This window comes from Macrosteles quadrilineatus, unplaced genomic scaffold (genome assembly GCF_028750875.1).
Source record: "Macrosteles quadrilineatus isolate MER2022 unplaced genomic scaffold, UCM_ALF_1.0 Scaffold_9__3_contigs__length_116548681, whole genome shotgun sequence".
NCBI classification, from domain to species: Eukaryota; Metazoa; Arthropoda; class Insecta; order Hemiptera; family Cicadellidae; genus Macrosteles; species Macrosteles quadrilineatus.
In genome coordinates, this window is record NW_026542602.1 from 51081257 (window position 1) to 51104909 (window position 23653).

A 23653-nucleotide genomic window follows, 5' to 3' on the forward strand; every position below is an offset into this window, starting at 1 on the left:
ATATTATAATGGAGAAGTTTTTTTTCTGTTTTTCTGAATTAAAAATTACTTTCTCATTGAATTAAAAATTTAATTCTCAAGTCTAGACCAGTTGACCGTTTCGTGTCAAAACATCCCTGCACATTTTATTAGCGAATTTCCCTATAGGGAAGTAGCTATTACCGTAGGTGGCACGGTAAGACCTAGACCCGGGACCGATTTACTTTTTCATTTTGATGTCCCCAGAGGCCAAAAACACTATTCGTTCAAATTTTTATATATGTATTTATATATATATATATATATAGACTTAAATATATATACGTCCGTGAACGCGATAACTTGAGACATTTTTGTCCGATTTTGATGAAATTTGGTTTAAAGGTGTAAAGCGGGATAAACTTGAATGAGTTCGCGAACCAGCACGATCGGACCATGGGAACGGGGCTTTACGGGGGGTTTTATGGGGTAAAAATTGGTTTTTCTCACTTTTGCCCCTCAAAACACAAAATTTCCCAATTTCTGTTTAGACCTTTTTAAAGAGCTTAAAAAAAAATAATTTAGTATATAAAAGTATTTTTGTTCAATTATTAGTAACGGAGAAAATTTAAAAAATTGTAAATTTAAAATTCCCATGTTATTCTTATGGAGAATATTGTCAAATGTTGTAGTTTGCTTGTTTATGAATATATTTTGATCAAACTTGTCAAATTTATTTATTTTGTACTAAGCTATCAATATTTTACTCAAAAACACACTTTATTTGTTTCCTTGTAGCAGCAAACCTAGGTACTCGTTAAACCTAATGTTATTAAAATATAATTTAACTGAAAATCAATTCAGACAAATGGAAATTCGCTTAGTCGGCAGGTTTGCTGCGGCAGGTGTATTTTTTTAATATTTGGGATAGCATGTTATTGTCTGGGTATTTTGTGTTTTACAAAACAATGTCTAATTTAATATTGACACCTTGTGTAGCCTGAAGAAGACTCCTACTAAGGGTAAAATAGAGGTTAATCTTTTTTGTTATGGTGGGTTTCTGGTGTTTGAGGGATTATTGTGAACATTTCCACCCCAATAAAAAAAAAACAAAAAAAAACAGTTACTAAACAGTTGAAGTAGACTATTGTTTACTAATTGTGATGTAAATTGTCCACAATAATCCCTCAAACACTAGCAGACTAGATAGGACTACAAGAATCACTCAACTGTAAGAGATATTTCACTAAATTTTTACAATAAATTGTTGAGATAACTTAAGTGTCCTTTAATGTCACATAGGTGACAAAACCCTATGCATTTCTAGTGTCAAATATTCTAACAGATATTACCAGGTACACATTTCCGGCCAGTGGTGCACTTCCCTTCCACTAGCATCACATGTTCGTAGTACAAACACAGCTGATCGCACTGTAGATTGCAGTCAATCCATTGTTCATCACTTCTGCAGCCTGAAACCAACCAAACGAGTCTATACTTAGTACAAATTCTGTTGGAACATCTTGGGAGCAAAAACTGGATTAACGTCTTTTGTCAAAAATGGGTAGCAACAAAAAATTGTTAGGTTTAAACTATTTCCAAAGTCACAGTAATCAAACTTTACCCATAAATGGTTTGTACGTTAAGTCCAGCAAACAAACACAACAATTTCTTGACAGTATGTTAACCCGTGCCCTCAACCCAACAGACATTCTTCTAAAGTGTTTTACATAAGCCTAAGTAACGATATCAACATGTGGTAACTTTACCTTCTCCTATAGGGCTTGTAACAGGTTCTTCAGTTTTTCCCTGTTCTACAATTGTTTCTTCTGATTTACTTTCTGAAACATGAAACTATATTTAGGTGATCAATGTTTACATTTATCTTTAAGTAGGACTATAGTGATGACAATGATATTAGCGTAATTCATAAAAAAATGTTCCTAAAGATTTCAGGAGAGGAACTAGATAAGAGCAGTTGTTATAAAACAAGCAAAAAAAGTTGTCAATAAATTTCAAAATTTAAACAAAATTAAATAACAAAACGGTATGAGCAATGGAACACTAAATTCAATACATTATCGTAGTAATTAAGAAGACAATTAACTGCTAAAATATGCCAAATCTTCAACATCCATGAAATTAGTGTAGACGATAGATTGGTCCCAAGACTAAGTAATTAAGACCAACTAACACCCTTAAGCTGTGTTTGCTCGAGACCAGTGTGCCAGGCAGGTTACCTGCATCAGAAAACTGTAAATACACTATTTGCAGCAGATAGCTTGTGTAAAAGCGGCTTTACTAATTGTTATCCACAAGAGCAGTTATGGATGGCCAAAAAGATTTGAAACTTCAAGGGTCATAAGGCTCTTTTAAAAGGAGTACAGTTCGAATATCTGGGAAAATTGGAGTTTAGGAGCTTACTGAAAAGTGAAAAATAAATCTTTTATGACTTTTCGTATGTCTTAAACTCACTGGACTCTAATTATTGCAGCTAAGATACCTGAACTCTCTCTTTCCCCAAATAACTCCCGAACAGATTCAACATAATTGTTAGTTCCAGTTGCATATTTGACATTTGTTTAACACTCACCACAGCCACAAAGCACTCTGATACTATAGTCCTCGCATCGTCCGTCCTCTTGTTTGTAGTTGAGACAGCTCAGTCCTGTAGAAGGAGAACACACAACGTCCACATCAGGGGACTCTCGGTAGTCCTTCTCTACCAGACTGGACTTGCCCTTCTTCACTGACTTCTTGCCTCCTTTTTTGCTGAATAAAAAATGTCAAAACATACAAAGTTAATGCATAGCTATCACTAACTTACACGAAGAGAAGAGCACTTTTTCAACTCTTAGGGGTCAACAGATTTTTGAAGTCCAAACAAAGAGTTGAAGTAACCAAACTACTTTTACATAAACCATCACCATTGTGGCAAAACACTTTTTTGGTTGTGTTTGAGAAATATTATGGTTTCATTCCTCATAATTGCTTTCCTGAATGAAAGAATTATCAAAGAGATAAGGAATTCTTGCAAGTTTTCCACCTTGACAATTTAATTTTGCGGCAATCATTTTCATCCTTGTGTAGATGATATTCTAAGACATGTACATATTCTCTAAAGCTGTGTTTACCAGAGCCAGTAGAGCTGGTAGGTTAATTGCCTCTAATGTAATTCAAGTTACCTGATGCAAGTAACCTGCTCGCCAACTGGCATCGTGTAAACGCAGCTTTTGGAAAGATAATTCAAAAGCGACTCTGTTCAGTGTAAAAAAGTGCACCGCAAAAGTAAAGAAAATCAGATTGGATTTGAATGTTTTACCTGACCACTTTTGCAGAGACAGCAGACTTGTACTGGCACTGGATATCTTTGATGAACCCGTTGGATCCAGGACACAGAGTGATACCTGCCTCTGCTATCTTGCTGAAGGTTTCAAAGTCTCCGTCATCGATAGAAGGATGGGAGACATTCACCCATTCACTCCACGAGTCTTCGCACTTAGGCTTGGACTCTGTCACTGCAGAACAAATAGAGATATTGCTGAAGCTTGTCAAGGTTATAGCCAATATATTTTGGGAATAATGACCTTTGTATGCTGAAGTAGACATCTCTCCCCTTGGCTACCGGTCTCTTCCAACATGAGCAAGTATCTAGGAGACAAGTCGGTAAACAGTGTCGCCATCATATATCAACTCAGCTAATCCAAGCTTGTCAACACTACCAGTTTTGGGAACGGTGGTAAGGATCTATATAGCAATTTATTATTTGAAAAGAAAAAGAACATTGTTAAATGATCCACTTATAGAGCACACTTATGTCAACTGTTTTCTGCCTCAGTTTTTCTAACTGTGACAGTTGATAAATTTATGATACAATCGATGCTATAGCTAACAACACATTGTCCTTATAGTTTGGCTAGTTTAGCTATTGGTTATCTTATTTGTTTACTGAGTTAGCAAAATGATGAAAATATTCTACCCATAATCACCTCTACGTGGCTAAGCAGTACACAATGAATGCATTTTGGTCTTGTGAAGTTTTACAGCTGAGAAAAAAAGGTTGCGAAACATTGATTTAAACAAACAAAAATAAATTCTGTGAAAATATAACCTTGACACTCGGGACGTATCAGCTTCACTTGCTCCGGCCAATCACAATTCATAGTCTCCGGGTTGTACCACAACATCGGCGCACACTCTCGCTCCATCTTCTCCAGTCCTCGGTCCGTCTCTACACACTGGTAGTACCTGCGGCAGTCTTCAGGGTGAGCTGACAGCGGTGTCAGTACGTCACACGTCACCAATTCCACTTCTGTAACAGCATTGCGACATATGCATGATCCACAGGCTCAGATTGATAAGTTATTTGTTACTGATGGACTGTAAACTTGTCTGCATCATGGAGCCTATCAAACTTTACGGATCCATCTAAAAAGTGTACATTGTATACGCTCTGTCTCTTAATAGGAATAGATAATCAAACTAGTTAAAGAATTATGATAATGAATGGTTATATCTGAATAAACCTGTATAATAGAGGTATTAATTATGTATTACAAAAAACCAACATTAAAATGTCGGTAATGATAATTCTGTATAAAAAAGGCACAGGCCTACAGGCAGCAATGTTTTACCATAGGATTGCTATAGCACGGCAATTAGTCTCTCATTGTCCTAATAATATTCATAAGTACTGGTCTTCCTCATAATATATATCTCAGTATTTTATTTGTTGCATACCTGCCACAGACCGGCTAAAAGCCTGAAAAGATCTGTAAACCACTAACATAAATACTATAAAATAGACAGTAAACACTTTTGTATGATATTATACAAATTATAAGTAAAGTATACCTTTCTGAATGGTGGTAGGAGCTACAGTAGAGGTGGTTGTTGTTGGCTGGGTTGTAAACACTTCTGTTGTTTTTTGTGTTGTTGTTGTCGTAGTTGTAACAGTTGTTGTAGAAGTACTTGTTGGACCTGCAAATTCGGAAATTAAAATATAAAACCATAAATTATAAAATAAGATAAATAATTAACAAAACTTGTTCACTGCATAGTAAAAGATGTTTATTTAACAGCAAAAATTAATTTAATTATGAAAAATACATCTAGGCTTCATCATTTCAACTCGAGTTCTTTATATTCAGTAGAAAACACAGTTCTAGAGATAAGGGATTAATTAATTCACCTGCGATTCAGGCATCGCTCGCCTTGCTTAGTGGATGAAACATGAAACACATCAAAAATTCACTAACTTGAACGTTGTGCAACAATGAACTCTGATCACTACTGTCAAACTTTGCTCAACCTTTTGGAGAGCAATTCAAAACAAATGCATAGGAAAGATGACGTCCAACATATTGTTTTTGCATTACAACACACAACCTCAGATGGTAAATCACACGCAAGATCCCCTTAATTCATTCAAATGGGTGATTTTCCCTCATCAAAACTACAGTCCAGACCTTGCTCTTAGAGACTTCAACTTATTTCCAATGATTAATACTTTATTAGTACCACAGTGCTTTGTTAACCACAAGGAGTTCAAGTTGTTTGTCAAAAAGTCGCTGAGACTACTAAAATGGAATTACTGTATATGAAAAAGCAATTTCAAAGTTCATCCATAAATATTGTGTCTCAAATTGTTTGGCAATCGCGTAGGAAAGTGGCTTAAAACTTTTTTTTTCAACCGTCCTCGTATATTCTACTCACCGCACTGACACAACACTCTGATCTCGTAGTCGTGACAGTCTCCGCGACAGACAAGTCCATTCTCCAGACTACACTCCACATCCTGCATAGTGTCCTTGTAGTGCTGCTTGGAGCCGACCACTCTACACTCTATGTCTCTCATAGCCTCCAGTCCACATTGACCACTGCTTACAGTCTTCTAAACAATGCAAGACAGTTAGTACAACACATATTTGTGGTTATTAGTATAAAATATTTGTTACCTTTCAATATCCTTTGAAGTTGTCACAGATCTTAGTATGAGCTCGCTGAGTTCTTTAAAATTTTAAAATAAGAAAATATGTTGTAAAAGCACTATTAACCTATAGCAACAATAGCAAAAATACAAAAAAATATTTGAAATACCAAAACTATAAATTTAAAAAATAGTTCATAACAAGGCTGCAAAATACTGAAATTGTAGTTCTTGATAGTCAACCATTTGAATATGTTAACGTTGGTGAATTATTTTAAGAGTTGTTCAGTATAGATAGTGTCAATTAAGAGCGGCAAGTGGGATACCAATCCACACAAGAATATTCTCCCACCACCGTTGCTTTTGGTATTTTATACTCTCCTCAACAATCCATTGGATTAATATAATATTAATACCAATAGTGTCCAGTGGTGTGACTCTCAGAGCCTTTCCATCATCCCTCCAATAAGTCATCCTAATTTACACGATCTATAAACATACCTTTTTTCTACAAGTCTAAAAATGGCTACAACTTTAACAAATATCTCATTCATAGGAAGGAATATTTTTAAAATTAGCACGATAAATTTTCATAACAATAATAAACACTCCAACAGGTTTTTGCCTTTCAGAAAACCCACCTTGACTCCTTTAACACTTCTGGCCACCGATTTGAACTGTTGCAGTGACGGTAGAGGCTCTACATCGGTCTCTTTCTTGCCCGGGATTGGTTGATCATTGCTCATCCACTCCGACCACCCTGGGACACACGCCACGGGCTGGTCCAGCGCAGGGACAGTGGGGGGAGTGGTGGGGGGAGGCGTGGTGCAAGGCTGGCCCGAACATGTCTTCTTGTGACGGGAACAGAAGCTGCAAAAGCGAGTGTTATAGTAAAATCAAATGATTTATTGAGCCGTTAAATCCAAATCCAAACTGGAATAAGTACTACACTCATCTCCATTCATACTTGGCTTAAAATACCTACTTTGTATGGTCGCCATTTCATTGAAAAGAATTAAAGTATTAATTCATTAATCACACCTGCGAGCCCTAGTGTCGATATTCAAACTATAGTACCACTCTGCCTGGCCGGCCGACAATAACACAGTGGCTAAGGCATTGCACAAGCAAGCTTAGTGCTCAGATCTTTCTACATGGACACGTTCTACTCCTGTTAGTTTGCAATCTAATTGAGCTTAATAATGTGAGGATTAGCCAGTGGGAGGGCCCACCTGAAATAAACGGTGTTTGGCTCTGGTGGAAGTTGACGACATCAGTTAGGGAGTGCACTACCGGTTGTTTCTACACTGTATATAGGGGGAGGACACAGATTTTTCTTTTAGAATTTTATTTTGGTTAAATATATGCCATAAAAGACATAACCTAAAAAAACATACATTAATAAAGACAAACAAATTCTAGGCTAATACTTAATCAAGTAGTTTTATAATTTGACTAAAAAATATTCCCATAAACCTACCAGCTGTAACAGTCGTCTCCCTCCATGAAGTCCCCCTCAAAGTATTGTTTCCCGTCCACAGTCATACACACAGGCTTACACTCTGCTACGGGCACACATGTCATGTCTGTGGTGTTGTGGTGGACCTGACCTTCTGGGCAAGGCTTCACATCACACCCTGTATACAGACACGTTGTGTTAGTGGAGCTGCATGTTGGGGAAGCGGTAGCCAGGGTGAGCCTGAGTTGGTAAGTTTAATTTGCTTGTCACAGACATCATATATATGACTAGGTAGGCTTCCACGATCAAAGAAGACTTATAATGGTTAAAACATACCTCGTCAGACAATCCTTAACATGTAGTGTCGATGTTGCTACATATGTTTCGGCGGTTATTTACTGACCTCCGCCATCGTCAGGCAAACAACAGGATCCACTTGATGTGTCGTCAGAATAAATAAATAATACACACATTTTACAAAACACAAAAACGAAAATGATAGGCCTATCAATTAAATGCACTGCCGTGGACATGGCAGGAAGCAGACTGAACGTTATGTCGACATCACAACATAACGTTCAGTCTGCTTCCTGCCATGTCCACGGCAGTGCATTTAATTGATAGGCCTATCATTTTCGTTTTTGTGTTTTGTAAAATGTGTGTATTATTTATTTATTCTGACGACACATCAAGTGGATCCTGTTGTTTGCCTGACGATGGCGGAGGTCAGTAAATAACCGCCGAAACATATGTAGCAACATCGACACTACATGTTAAGGATTGTCTGACGAGGTATGTTTTAACCATTATATGTCATATTACGCAATCCTGGGGCTATAAAAATGAATTTCAAAGAAGACTGTCTAATTTTGGTCTTCAGATCTTTGTGTTTCCAGGCTAAATAATTCAGTTGTCTAAAAACAGGAGCAATGAGAAGACTCGCTACCGTATTACAGTGAATAGGAATATTCAATGAAAAGGCGTTTATTCCATCTTTAAACAATGCATTATTGTAATTTATTTCGTCAAAAATAATAATCACCACAACAGCTTAAATGATTTAGTTTTCAAGATAAACTTGTTTTAACACTCAAAAAAGTTAAAAAGTTAATTTCAACCAGTAAAACTTTTAGATTTCTTATTTCTTCAATTAAAGATTCAACTTGTGTTGATTTTTTATGTTATCAATAACTACATTAGAACTATGATTAGAACGCCGATATTTGCAAGGATGTAGAGTACCTTCAACACAGACGTCCTCCTGACACAAACCAGACTGAGACTTGTAGATCAAGACATTGTCACAGGTGACTAGAGGACAGGTCTGAACACAGGGCTTGTACTCTGAACATGTCTCGTCACACTGGATAGCTGCAACATTAAGATAATAATAGCTTGTGCAACAAGGTTGAATATATCGGTCAACGTTCAGTGATGTTAAACTGCCTATACATTAAAAATTCAAGTGCACATTCTAAGTGATATTGCTTCTAGGATATTAAAAGAAATGATGATTTTCAGTAAAAAAAAAAAAAAAATTGATGGCAATTAAAAATAAATTACCCTATTGAATAAAGCATAAAACACCAAATCAAAATATAAATATTACTCTAAATTTTTTTAACAATTATTCATACAAGTCATTTTGAAAGAATAAAATTGCTTACGACACAGCTGTTGTGACCGCCACTTGATGTGGACTCCGTGAGCATTACACTCGTGAGCGTACGCAGCAAGGGCCGTACACAAACATTCACAGTCTCCTCCCTGGTCACAGCCACACGTGTCAAAAATACATCTGGAACATGTCAGAGGCTATTGTCACCACTGAGTTACTGAAACTTATTTGAAATGTCTATAACACAAAACATTCTGCAAGAGTAGGGTTATACAGCTGCTTATCAAAGCCTGATGTTTAAAGTCGATTGATTGATTGTGCAGGGGCAGACCTAATCCCTTTGAGCTTCAGTTTCATGTGGGCTTTTTGTGCTCTCGGTCTTGTGAATCAGAGCTTGTCAAATTTAAGGTGCTTGATGAACTGCAGCATTCAGTATGAGTTCAGTTACTTACTGTAGTTCCACTAACTTACCTTAACCTTAACAGTCAACATATAACCAAAGATTTAACTTTTGGTGTCTATATAAACCTATCTACTTCTCAACCTTTTTTGTTGATGTGCTTCCTATATATTCATGATAAAAGTAAATCAAGGTATGACAATAAGTCACAATAAAAATAAAAATATCAGAACAGATCAAAAATCAATTAGTCACTCAACAAATTAAAACATAAACAATAACACACACTGACCTGTCAAGGTAAGGCTCGATTGGAACTTCTGAGTGACAAGGACGGAACAACGAAGACTTGAGGATTCCACATTTCTTAACAGCCCAGGACTTACGAGTTGGATGCAATTTGCAAGTATCCTGTAGAAATAAACACTCTCTGAATATTATTTATTTATTTATTTATTGCTCTTGACAATTTTTACATCGTGTAGCAATATTATTATTGAATATGAATATTGAAATGTCATCAATGACATATGAATATAAATTATTATATGGAAGAAGATGTCTCTGAGACAATGATGATGTCCACATATGACTACGGGAGATCTTCAGGATTTTGCTGGGATCGTGGCTTCTGTGTTCTTTACTAACGATTCTTATTCCTGTAGTTTTAGGTGTTTTCAATGCTTTCTGTAAGTGATTCGGATAACTAGCAAAAGCAATTCACATAATTAGAGTTCTACTATTTATCTAAGGACACTACAGTACTGGTGAGTTTCACTTACAACAACAGGATGAGCGTCCGGACAGTAAGGCTGGAGTCTCCAGGAGTCCCCGAACAGCTGAGCGGACACTTCACTGATCCCTCCAGAGGGAGTCTGGAAGTCATCTTTCTCATCTCCGTTGTAGTTGCCACACAGACCTTTCAGCTGCAATGATTACAAAATGTAGATACTATACCTTAACGAGTTCTTTTCCTTCAAAGTACAAAACAGATTTAGGTTTGGGTTCTATTTGGGGATTAAATCACTAGATGAAATCAAGATACGTTGACCTCTTCTTGTTTATATGTTGTGATTTGAACACAAAATAGAAAATAAAATTTCTGTCCAGAAAACATTGCATGCATCATGCATGTTAGAGAAAGGACACATCTGCAAGTGTACATCTGTTCACTTGTCAAAACATTAGGGGAAAAAACTGTTGTGTGTTATACAGGCTTTTTATTAAACTTTTCGTCAACTAATTACGTTGTAGGTAACACACACTCTTAGAATACAATCTTTTTGAAATCCATCAAATTCAAGAAGCTTATAAATAAATTGGATCTTAATGCATCATGTAAACAGTTACTTTGTGAAAATTGCAGTGCATCAGTAATTGCATGGCAGAACTTTTTAAGAAATTTAAACTCAACAAAAATAATGTCAATAAATGCTCTCGAGTAAAATTAAATTACCCTTCCTTCCCATTTGGGATCTGCTTTCAGAATGACTCTTGTTCCTTTATCCCATTGTAGAACTATTCCCAGGTCTGCCACCTCGGCAAAAACAAACAAACCTGCTTGTCTCACTGTGATCCTGAAAACCCAAACAGATCAGTAATATAAAATATGGTCTGAAACATTCTTATAATAATGTGATGAATGACAGTTTCATAAAATAAAAAGTGGATTTTTCCCCGATAAATTACTAGAACATAAATTGTATGTAACAATACACAATTCCAGTTACAGTGCATTAAAGATAATACTACCAAAGAATAGTCTTAGCATGAGATTTTCCTTAAATGAAATATGGAGCATGAGACATTGCTAGGGTAAAACTTCATTCAATCTACATACTGTTTTTATATAACCTTTTGACTTAAAGTTTTAGGTTATGTCTCAGTTCCAACCTAACCTATCCCTGAATAGGATTTGTAGATAATTTCAACCTGAAACACATAGTGGTAGTCGTATAACAAAGGTCTCAAAAAGCTTAAACTGATATATCATTTACTATTTTTGAGTAAATTATGTAACTTATACTAAAAATTGACAGAACTGAGGGGCCCCTTTTTATACTTACAGAGCCATTACAAATCAACGTTCTAAACCATTTTTAGTCAATATTCTTTACGGCTGAGCTACAGCTTTTATTTTCACTGCAGACAATGACGATACACGTATGGTGACGGGTATGCGGAATTGGCTAACTCTGGAACTTGCTAACCCCATTTTAAATGTCCTATCTTCAAATTTGGTCGATGAGCGGAACTCGCTAACTCGTTCAGTCTCGGAATTGGCTAACTCCGGAACCCGCTAACCTGCCTGCTCTAGAGCCGAGTTAGCGATTCCGTAATAGGACAGAACTTGCTGACTCGGCCCCTCGGCGGAACTCGCTAACTCCCAATCAGAAGCCTAGCGCACCACGAGACCTTACCGTCAGACCGCCACCGCCTACCACCGCGCCGTGCAGAACGCATCATACCGTGCATAGCCGATCTGTTCGTGGGAAATTTATTCATTTATTCATTCATTTATTCATGTAAATTGTCACAAATTACACCATATACAGAGGAGTTTCCTCAATGGTAGATGACATGTCAAAAATATGATACAAAAATGTTAAAAACTAAATTAATGTAACTTAAACATAATGAGAAAACAAACTCTCCACATGAACCATTTTACAAACCACTATTACTATATAAAATGAAATCCTCTACTGAATAAAACATATGGCTCTTTAGATAGTTAACAAGTTTTCTTTTAAATGCTTTGGCAGAAGATTCATTGCGAATATGAGAAGGTAGTTTATTAAATAAACAACTGCAATAAAAAGTAATTGTTAGCTCTATCACTGTAGCTGTCAAAACGTGTCATTTGTAGGTTAAATTTAAATTAATTTAACTGTCATAACCTAACCAAACTAACCAAACTTGCTGATAATGAAAACTTTGAATGAAGGTTTAACTTACTAATAACTAAAATTGTTCTTTTCGTAAAATAAAATTATAAATGTCTGAAAATCAATTATATAATTTTTAATTATAAAATTAAATTATCATAACCTAACCAAACCAACCAAACTTGCTGATAATGAAAAAAATTCGAGTCAAAAAGTTAATGACTCCAGTGGGTTTCGAACCGGTTACCTCCGAATCATCAGCCTGGTGCGCTATCCACTACATTAGACGGTTAGCCAGTTCCAGAGTTAGCCAATTCCTACGTCTCATGGTGACTAACTTGAACAATACAACATACATATTTTGCAACACAAATAAACTAACCTGTTAAGTCCTATAACAGATGGTACACTTTTGCCAGCCTTGAAGGTAACGGTTTCATGTTTGTCTCCCGAGCCGACTGAGAGAGTGACTGATTTGGAACAACTCACTCCTGACGAGCCACACGGAACAATCTGTTGGTGTTTGAATTGAAAAGTTTAAAAACCGCCACAGCACAGTAAGTAATTAATCTTGGAAATCAAAAAACTAAAAACTATATGGTTTCCTGTAGAAAATCACGTTTCCAAAAGCGGAAATGCTTATGAGGTTGTATTTTAAAATGTAAAGTGATTGACAACTCAGACAAAAGTGATTTGTTGATACCAGTAAAAACTTAGCTAAGAAGTTAACTCAACACTCTTTTCAAATTGTAAGTTCTAAAGACAAAGTTCACTTGAAAAATTTAACTCGGTCAAAATTGAGCATCATACATTGTAAATATGGAAATTGTAAACAATACCTGTTGTGTACTCATCGTAGTAGCTCATCTAGCCACTTTTAATAAGGTATACAATAAACATCAATTTATTTGGTAAACAATATTTTGGCCCTGACACAGAGATTACAATATTGATTTGATTATTTCCAATTAATATTTTAATACTTTAATACTTTTCATTAAAATGGCAACCATAAAAAGTAGATATTTAAGTCAAGTATGAATGGAGATGAGTGTAGGATGAGTAGCACAATTGTTAAGTTTTTTTAGTGACTATGGCCGACACATTCCTTAGACACAGCTGTTAATTAATAGCCCATACAGCTAATGGCAACTAAGGGACCTACAGTTTATAGTGGAATTCGAACCATATTTTTGCCATGGTATTAAGTTAGTGAATTAAGTTATAGTGAAGTGTTACTTGCAGAGTAATGACAATAAAAAATAATATTTTGAGACACAATTTTACAAGTTAAAATAAAACCGCAAAACTTTATATAAACAATCACTATTTTAGACTTATACTCACCTCCAAAGCAACATTGAACGAGTCACTGTCAGAAAGAGATCCCTTCGCCAACATGTAGTCACAGGCTCCCTACAAGCACAAACAAAATATAAATCCCTCACATTTCACAAAACACACAAAACAGTGTCAATATCTTTACAAGCGAAAATTCCACAAATTACTCATTTCAACACTAAGTCAAAATCAGTTGTGGTTCTAGGACCTTATAAGACCTTGTCAAGAGCCCTTTGGGTTTACAGGGGGGTCCAGGGTTCTCCCCAGAAAAATTTGGTTTTTTTAAAGCAGTTAGGTGGATTTCTAACGCAATTTTGAACGTCTAAAACCGTATCCAAAACCTTCATTATGTTTTAGAGCTAAATGTATTTAAAATTTTATTTTTCCAAGATTCAATGGGGGGGGGGGAGCTTTAGCCCCTGTAGCCCCTCATGGAAACACCACTGATCTATGTTCTCTATTGTCATCTAGTTTGAATCGTAAAGGTAGAGACTATTATCAAATTTCCTATTGAGATGTGATAGTGGTCATAATTTAGATTATAAGAGTAAAGGATGAATGGAGTGAGTTGTCTTGAATTAGAATCAGAATCAGAATCAGTTTCGAACCATCAAAAAGTTTCAATTCTTTCAGGATTGAGTCAGCAATCTTTATATTGGTAGAGCGCTATGCCCACCCAGCTACTCTGCTAGAGTAACATAGCTATTAATTTAAAATATGACTACAATGAGGTAACGGTTAGGTCTACCTGGAAGTCAAATATGCGGTCATCGAACGTGCGGAAGTGTGAATCGCCCCAGGCTCGACACACCCCGGGACACTGACGCTGGCTACAGATCCACTGACCACCCTCGCACGTGCTACGGATCACAAGTGTTGACGTTATTAGAATGTGATGGTAAATAATTTATTACTGAATTTCCTATTACCCTATGCTTAATACCTTAAAGAATTTGGTAAACAATATCTTTTAGCAAAAAATTAACAAAAGACAATCACATTATGCCAGAAGATACGTCTTGACATGCAGGATTGGTAAATACAATAATACAAATATGATACAATCATAAATACAGAGTGCTATGCTGAGTGCATGGCAACGCTGGTGGCGCTGCCTATGAATTGACAGGCAAAGCTCTCTCAAAACACTTAATGCTTTTTACCATGCGGTTGGCATTCTGGGTTATAGTAGTATGTTTTCTGTGATAACATACTGCATTTGAGCATTGACTATTGGATACAGAGGTAGACATCCCATCTATATGGGAGCTGTCGCAAATTTTTTACTGAAAAAGAATTTAGTTGTGTGAGCCAGTCACAGAATGTGCTATTGTCTAAAATTCAATTTCCGAACTTATTTTTTGTTGCTGACATAGTTGGTGGGTCATAACAGTTGCTATAGCTCGTAATAAGCCGTTCCATCAGTTTGGCTTGGTAAAAACATTGTGTGTTCGACAGAAATTAGTAATTTAGATCAGCGCAATCTGTTGGTGACTAACATCAACTACGAGGAATTTGATTTTGAAAAACTGACTACAACTTTAACATAGGGATGGAAAGTCTAGTTGTATGTGTAGTTGTAAGCCAAAGATTTGAGCTAGCAAAACACCATGTTTAATCTTATTTACAATAAATTCCCAATAACACTAAACCTCATAGATGCATTTCAGCTCATCAGCAAAGAAGTGAAGAAAACAGGTATACCAATTACCAACACATGAGCTTGTTTTGTTGTTTAGCATTGTCTCAACAGTTGTAATTTGGGCTGCAAAACAAAAAGAAAAAACACCCTGTACCAAATAAACTCACACACAAAAAAAGTATTTGTATAGTTCAGCGAATTATTAAGCTAAAAACGTTTGTAGCTATATTATTTACCAGGTGTTACAGTCCTCTTGTATCTTGGTACCGTCCGAGTAGCTCTGTCCTCCGTGATGACACGGACACTGCGCTGGTCTGACACACTGCTTGGTAAGAGAGTCCAGAACGTAGCCTCTACGACACACACAGCCAGACCTGCAGATAGCCGGGGTAGACTGCGGTGGTGCGTGCATGTTCTGCAACATCAGGGACGATACAAGGGACCGAATGTGAACAGAGGCTTCAATAGAGGTAAAATATATTTATGGACAAATATTTTAGGGATTGGATTAATATGATGGGGAGCGAGCTTAAGTGGCAGAGCGCAGGACTTCGGTTTCTAAGGTCCTAGGTTCAAATCCCACCAGATCACCAATGGATTTTATCTAAGGGGTAATTTCACAGCCACTAGGTCTAGCCTGAAATAACGTGAAAAATTATTCCAAGGTAGAGCCTAGCCTCCTACGATAAAAAAACGTAAAGAAGTGATTTATATCTTAAGTGTAGTTTACTGATATAATTTAAAACAGTAGCAATGTGAAGCAACAGAAAATGTGCCTAAGAGGGGAAAATAGAGGGAATAGAGCACTACATCTGGTGGGCACTAGGGTGTTTGGCACCATGTAGTCAGTTGCGTGGAAGTGAAAAATTTACTTAGAAACATTTCTAGACAGTTAAACAATAACGTGTCTCTGTAAATTATTGTAGAAAGTTGTTTTTGTGAGCAAATACTGAACCAAAAGCCTGGCCGATACAAAATTAAAGCTGAAGGAGACTGGCTGATGCTACATACAGCACAATCTTCCGCTGACCACCTCTTTACCTTGCATGTGACAGGCTCCGGAGGCTCACAGTGTGTAAACTCCTGATGTCTCGTGGCGCTGCAGGAAGTCCTCAGCTCCAGCGACTGGTTCGGATAGTCTCGGATCTGTTCTGCAGACGCAGTCGAACACTGCCACTTGCCGTTTTTGCACTCACTAAAAAATGTAAATGATTTTGTTTAATAGATTGTGAGTGTTGGAACAGTCTGTGCTATAAAAATAACTTTGATTGTTGGACTAAACCATTCTAGTTGAAACAGCTGGTCTTAGTAACAAAGCTGCACAGATCATCTCATCCAATTCTACACTCACCCTGCTATATTCAACTAAAATTACCCTTGTTGACAAGCGTTGCTGTCACAGAATGAAGATAATTAATAAACTCAATCAGATAGCATGGTCGAGGATGATAACAACTTTTTATTGAAGCCTCTAGAAACAATATCTTTCCATTTCCAGAATGTTTTAGTTTTTTTAAACTTTTTTTACTCAGAGTATCATTATTCCACCCCTTCCACAATCTCTAACTCCAACAACATCTCCCTATCTCTAACATCTTTGAACCCTTATTGATAGATCACATGTTCAGGGCAAGTACCGTATTTTCTCTATATAGTGAGCAGTAGGCCTCTTTAAAACTACGTTTTTTGCAGTCTCATTGAATGAAATTAGTTCAACAGTTAAATCCCTTTTCATGTCCTTTATTGTAGATGTTTACGAAAACATATCTCTAGCAACCTTACATACCATGAGACTAAAAGGTAGCTATACATAACTATCATACTTTTAAAATGACACAGTCACCAAAGAAGGCCATTGCTGGGAAAGAAATATGATTATGAATTGACCGATTGTTACCTATAACTTAAATCTTAATCCAAATCTTACCCATATCCCAATTGTCCATTGTGGAGCCTTGGCTACTTTAACAAACACGCAAGGGAAGCTTTTCACACAGAAACATCCCAGCACTTATCAATTTTGCGCCAGCTAAATTTTGTGGTGTAATAAGTAAAAAAAAAATGGACAACTCTGAATTATAAATCAAACATTACTAACCAGAACTGCAGTCCCTTAGTGCCAGGTCGTATTTCCTTGTGAGCGGGGGGATACTCCATACCGTGATGTACACAGGCGCATGTAGATACAGGCACACAGTCCCCAGCAGGGCCGAGAGTGAGGCCGGCGGGGCAGTAGCAGCCTTCCACACAGCTCCAATGGTGGGGACAAGGCCTGTCCAGGTCTCCACATGACCTTTCACAAGTGCTGCCACATACCTTGTACTGCTGACCACTCGGACACTGGATACCTGCCATGTTTTAAATTATTTCTTTATGCTGTTATTAAACACTCTCAATGATTATTTTTAGAATATCCGAATGGATAGCAGCCTCTTATTATAGAAAAAGCCCAGGTAGGCCATAATGCAAAAGGGAAACATAATAACACAATATTTAGTCTGCTGGGGGACTTGGACATGTACAGAGAAGTAAGGCACAGAGGAAGCATTTAATGGTAATATTATAGAGTCTAGCACTTAGTCGATGGTGTCTAGTGGCCAACACCAAGTAGATGGATTAGATGGACAAGAGGGTTGTATAAGGATCCGGATGTAGTTTGTGAGTATTTAGAATCAGAATTAGAAAAGCTTTATTTAAGATTTACAGAATATATACATGAAATATATATATAAATACAGAATGGTGTCAAAACAGCTTATTACTGATTATTAGTAATTAAGAAATAGTCGGTTATATAAAATAAACTAAATCAAACAGGAAAAATTAATTACTATAATTATAATTATAATTACATGTTGTAAAACTCCTTAAATGAGTAGAATGAATAGAGATGTAGAGCGAATAGAAGGGACAGATGCAGAAGATTGAGGGAGATGGAGGGGCTTTGTAGGTGCAGCAAAATATCTCTTAGGACATGCATGGCCTTGGGAGTAAGTAGGTAAATAAGTGTATAGTAGTGAAATTTCAAAATTCTCCATAACAATCATAACAACTTGAATCTTATTTTGCTGTGTACAGCTAGCTATAAAGCTGGTTTTATCCATAAAATCTGAGTCTTCTAGAAAACATACCACATTCTTTGACTTTGTCCCTCCAGTCGATCGTCGCCCCTTGGAAGCCGCACTCCTTGGCGTAGGCTGACATGACGGGGCACAGACACTGGGGTGTAGGTCCGCTGCAAGAGCAGACGTCAAACAGACAGTCCTCGTAGAACGGCGCAGGATCCACCAGATAGTGGCAGTCTAGACACATCACACAGCAACTTCACTTCATTACATTGGTAAGTGTGTACACACACTGAATTACAGATATCCGGGCATTCCCCAGACATATGGACCAGCTTTAGCCAATTCTTTATTAAAAAATAGCATTCAGTAGTTCAATGAGCCACAGTAGGACAAATTTTACCACTTTTCTCGAAGAATAATGTATTACACAGCACAAACTAACCTGCAAACAAACTGCTGGTGATGTTTGCGCAGTGACTCTCGGCCAGTTTACGGCGCCCGACATGTTTGTCACACGGATGTGAGACACTGACCTCGCTGTTGTCACAAACCTCTCGAGTTTTCCATTTGTTGGCAAAAGCAACAGCGTCTTGCTCCACGTCGCCTTCGGGCGTCAAAAAGTCATCTTTCTGGTTCCCATTGAAAGTTCCACAAAGGCCCTGTAAATCAGAGAGTGAATAATTACAAAAAGGACAAGAATTTCTGTGTTCTCTCTCAAGAGGAGAGAATATAGGAAGACACTTGATAACAAATTGACAGCCTACAACTATAACAAAAACTCTAAAACTGCAGAATGAGCGAGTATTTCTGAATATTATATGCTTCATGTGTTCATTGTTATATATGTACTTTCAACTGTTTTCCTGTTTTCAACAGTTTTTTTCAATTTTGTTAAGTGATTTTTTTTTGTTATCCTACATTGACTGACAATTTTAATCAAGCAATTCAACAATTTTAATAGCTACAGGTTGTTTTTTTATAAGAAACTAAATTTGTTTTCTAATAACCACAAAACACATGTTTTAATATTTCAGATCTAATTGTTGCTGTTGCTACCTTGGTTTTCCCCTTGAGTGAGGGCGGAGCGGTGATGTAAACCCTAGTTTGCCCATCCCACCACACTTCTAAACCATCAGACAGCTCCACTGAAACAAGAACATTTGGTTAAATAAAACTAGTTTTGCTGGGTTACTATATTTAGGTAATTTTTCAAAATACTAGAAAAACTAGTTGATATAAGTTACTGTTATAAAATTTAGAACATTTACATACAAAACGCTCTTTTAACCTTAAGCACGTCCACATAAGTATCCAGCAAAACAATTAAGGGGTGAGCTAGGGCTGCCATGTGTCCTGATTCTATTTGACAGTCCAGACTTCGGACCCTTTTGTCCATGTTAAATTTTTTGTGTGTTTATCCTAGGGAAGGGGGCCCAACTTGATTTTTCCCTAACCAAAGGTGGCAAACCTGGGGTGAGCCGATACAGAACATGGTTGAACTGTACTGGTCAAATTTAGTGACAGGCACCAGGATCCGAACCCGAAGCTTCGCGGAGGTGGAATCAATCTTTTAAGCCAGCGGCAAACTTTTGAACTCTTTAAGCTGAATATTAATTCAAGGTAAGAGTAGCACGGAGTAAAATGTAAATTAAAATTAGTTACTAACTGTAATCAGCTGTTTCTGTGGCCATGACCACTTTTTATATCAAAAATAATTAATTAAAGACAGCTGGGTCGATTGTAATAAAACTAAACTAAAAACTATTTATCTGTACAGGCAAAGTTAAGGTCACATGGCTCTTTCTTCCCAGTAACTTTTATAAAATGTGTACCATCTAAAAGCTACTGGCTCTTCACAGAATCAAACTAATGATCCGATTGGTACCTTGTAAGAACAAAGATGATGCAATCCTGATGTAAGCTCCTCCGACACTGACTGGGAGACTCTCAACATCCTCATTGTTGACGGTCACTTCTTTGTTCTGCTTCAACTTGATCACCTGTTCTCCCAGAGAGATAGTTACAGCCTTGGTACACGAGGGCGATGATCCTGCAGCTATTGAGAAACCCATACTCTGAAAAACAACGCAAATTTATACATAACTCAAGTTGTGTTGCAAGTTTCAAACAGCTCTTGTGGACTATCAAAACAGACGCTCTATGAACTTTGGATGGTTTCTGTTAAAAATTAAATTTTTCTGTATGAATACTGTGTTAACTGTTAGGCCAAGGTGCAGCTAATTTTGGTATGACTCTCTTTTAATCTGCATTGCCTCCAGGATTGATTTATGACAAATTAAATAGGTTTACGTCGTCAATCCTATAGCCCGAAATTACAATAGGATTGACGACCTAAAGGTACGTAAACCTATTTAATTTGTGATTCTACTTTATTTGCGGGCTGGTACACACAAAATAAATTTAATACATGCAAGCTGGTCTAGTAATAGAATGCAGGACTTTGGTTACCAACCATCCATGTTCAAATCTTGCCTCGGAACAATGGATTTTATCTAAGTGATAATACCACAACCCTCTGAAGACCTACCTGAAGAAATGTATAAAACAGTTCCATCCTAGAGCCTAGGCTCCTAGGATAAAAAGGGACTTGGTGATTGTAACTAGTTTTTTTTCAACAGGCTCTAGTTCAGGATTATACAGGGTGACAAAAAAGTCTGGAAACGGCTTGATATCTTTTTAACTAAATTCGTTAGAAAATTCAGACCTTTCACATCAACTTATATGTATGAAAACTACTTTTTTCAAGCATTACCATTTTTGTACCTTCACCAGGGGACGGCCCATGAGGAGTAAGTACATAATCTTTAATGTAAGCGCAGGTTGATATGCACATAATTTTAAAGGTCTGGTCAAGTGGAGTTCATTGCCGGAAACCGCGTCAAAAAAGGTTCATCCACTACAAAATGGCGGCATTTCAAAGTTCTTGCGGAATATACCTGCACAGGCCTTAGTAATGGTAAATACTCATAGTCAAAATTAGCCGGGAAATCTGAAACCCGGTTAAATTTGTTTGATTGAATAACTTTAGTCTATGAGCTAGTTGACTTTAAAATACAGTTTCAGCTCTCAAGATAATGTTTAATACGAGTATTTACCAATATTAAGGCCTGTAAAGGTATATTCCACAAGAACTTTGAAATGCCGCCATTTTGTAACGAATGAACCTTTTGAGATGCGGTTTCCGGCAATGAACTCCACTTGACCAGACCTTTAAAATGATGTGCATATGCTTACATTAAAGATTATGTACCTACTCCTCATGGGTCGTCCCCTGCTGGAGGTAAAAACATGAAAATGCTTGGAAAAAGTAGTTTTTATACATGTAAGTTGATGTGAAAAGTTTGAATTTTCTAACGGATTTAGTTAAAAAGATATCAAGCCGTTTCCAGACTTTTTTGTCACCCTGTATATTGTTACTTCAGGCTAGAACTAGTAGTTGTGGCATCATCACTTAGATAAAATCCATACGTGAAAGGTGGGATTTGAACGCCAGACCTTGGGACCGAGGTCCCGCGCTCTACTAGATCAGCTCCTCTGTAATTTTCACCAGATAACACTTACCTCCGAGATGCTTCCATCACAAGCGATGTTCTCAGCGGCCACAGTGTAGTTGCTGGTCTGTAACAGTGTGTAGGAACACGTGCCCATGAAGTTGTACCTGCGGCCGTCGAACGTGACGTAGTGAGGATCTCCTATGGCAGCACACCTCGCCTGACACTCCACCTCCGTACATGACCACTGACCTCCGACGCACTCACTGCGACAATAACAATACCAGCTATAGCCTAGTTTATAAATAAACACACCGTACTTGAACGAGTCACTCTAAGAGTGTACAGTCTGAAGTTCTATTTTCTCCCTTAGTTTTTTGATATTGAGATAGCTTATGTGACATAAGAGATCTTACAGCCATTGATTTTTGGATACCAAAGTAGAAATTCTATCTATATGGGCCAACTGTCACCAGTTTTTATTAAAAAAGAACATAGTTCTGTGTGCCAGTAACAGAATGCGCTAGTGTCAGCTGAGAGGTTACTCTTGGCGGCCACTTTTAACTTTGCATTTGCCTGTCCACATAGACAATTTGCCTATGGAATTTGTGATTGTTATACAATTTGCCTACGTGGAACATATCTAGCAGAGCAAGGGGTGAGCCGGTACAGTGCAAGGGTGAACTGTACTGACAAAATGTTTGTGGCAGTTACCAGGATCCGAACCCATGACATTGCTGCCTTGAGCCCGAAGTCCGTGACGCTACCAACTGAGCCACTGACTCACCTAAACTTCAATCAGCACTTTGAGAGTTGCTGACTACAACATAGTGGTCATCTATATAACTTATCTCCTGGACAGATGATTACCATGTGTTGCAGCCCTTAGCGACCTTGTGTCCGGAAGGGAAGGGTTTGCCCCGGAGGTAACAGGGACACTGTTCCCGCGGGATACACCTCCCCTCGTGTAGCCTCATGCCTTGTGGACAGAAACATCCTTCCTCACACGCCTCACTCACCAGCGCAGACTCTTCTGAGGATAGATTGGCGACATTTAAATTACTTGACATTGAGTTGTTTTCAATAACTATCACTATAAACAATTTTATGGCCAGTCATAATTATCACAAACCAAAAGATTGAGTTGCAAGTTCAGCTTTGAATTACCTCCAGATTATTATGTATGTTGCAGGAGGGATTTTTGTCCTCAAAATAAACAAAAGAATGTTGCTTTCTGTACCGGACAATTTGTTACAAAACCAAAAATAAAATAATTGAAAGTACAGTAGAACTTCAAACATCCAGATCACTTTGAACCGGATCCCATCTACAATCTGGGTAGTTGGATTTTTCAAGAAAACATTATTAGAAATTTCAAAAGACAGTGGCACTAAGCAGATGACTCATCACTGATCAATACAACACTGTATTAGACTCACTGCATGAAAGATACAATCCGCCTATGCAAACTGCAACAAACAACAATGAACTATATTTTTGTGACCAACTTTATTTTATTTTATTTTTCGTAATTCAAGTGATCTGGATAATTACTGATCTGTATTATTTTAGTTTGGATAATTGGAGTTTTACTATAGTTTTTGACTGGTTAATTACTTTGTCTCTTACTTGATTTGTTACTACTTTTTATATTCATTGCCTCTATGATTGTAATAAAAATTATTGAATGGATAATAATTTGACCTAGACAGTAAGCTCACCAGTGATACAGGTAGCAACAGCTGTCGGACCACAAGCCTGATACACTCTTCCACCATGGCATTTGACAGCTGTAAAGAAATACTTGAGATGAATGCATGTTGAACATGTAGGTACAC

General features: G+C 37.2%; 1 protein-coding gene across 1 annotated transcript in view; it reads right to left on the reverse strand.

Annotated features, from left to right (window-relative positions):
* Positions 1 to 23653, reverse strand: part of LOC129003431 (hemocytin) — an 87688-nt gene that overhangs the window by 41636 nt on the left and 22399 nt on the right. The window contains exons 17-43 of the mRNA XM_054431724.1: positions 23537 to 23605; positions 22686 to 22848; positions 21886 to 22081; positions 20189 to 20378; positions 19360 to 19448; positions 18746 to 18962; positions 18367 to 18537; positions 17334 to 17583; positions 16277 to 16430; positions 15472 to 15650; positions 14342 to 14453; positions 13600 to 13668; positions 12635 to 12765; positions 10821 to 10941; positions 10147 to 10290; positions 9657 to 9775; positions 9014 to 9144; positions 8589 to 8717; positions 7368 to 7524; positions 6529 to 6757; positions 5674 to 5851; positions 4813 to 4938; positions 4070 to 4270; positions 3281 to 3476; positions 2552 to 2730; positions 1728 to 1799; positions 1311 to 1430 (exon numbers count right to left, since the gene is read on the reverse strand). Coding sequence (XP_054287699.1) covers positions 1311 to 1430; positions 1728 to 1799; positions 2552 to 2730; positions 3281 to 3476; positions 4070 to 4270; positions 4813 to 4938; positions 5674 to 5851; positions 6529 to 6757; positions 7368 to 7524; positions 8589 to 8717; positions 9014 to 9144; positions 9657 to 9775; positions 10147 to 10290; positions 10821 to 10941; positions 12635 to 12765; positions 13600 to 13668; positions 14342 to 14453; positions 15472 to 15650; positions 16277 to 16430; positions 17334 to 17583; positions 18367 to 18537; positions 18746 to 18962; positions 19360 to 19448; positions 20189 to 20378; positions 21886 to 22081; positions 22686 to 22848; positions 23537 to 23605 — 4092 coding nt within the window. The remainder of the gene's footprint in view (positions 1 to 1310; positions 1431 to 1727; positions 1800 to 2551; positions 2731 to 3280; positions 3477 to 4069; positions 4271 to 4812; positions 4939 to 5673; positions 5852 to 6528; positions 6758 to 7367; positions 7525 to 8588; positions 8718 to 9013; positions 9145 to 9656; positions 9776 to 10146; positions 10291 to 10820; positions 10942 to 12634; positions 12766 to 13599; positions 13669 to 14341; positions 14454 to 15471; positions 15651 to 16276; positions 16431 to 17333; positions 17584 to 18366; positions 18538 to 18745; positions 18963 to 19359; positions 19449 to 20188; positions 20379 to 21885; positions 22082 to 22685; positions 22849 to 23536; positions 23606 to 23653) is intronic.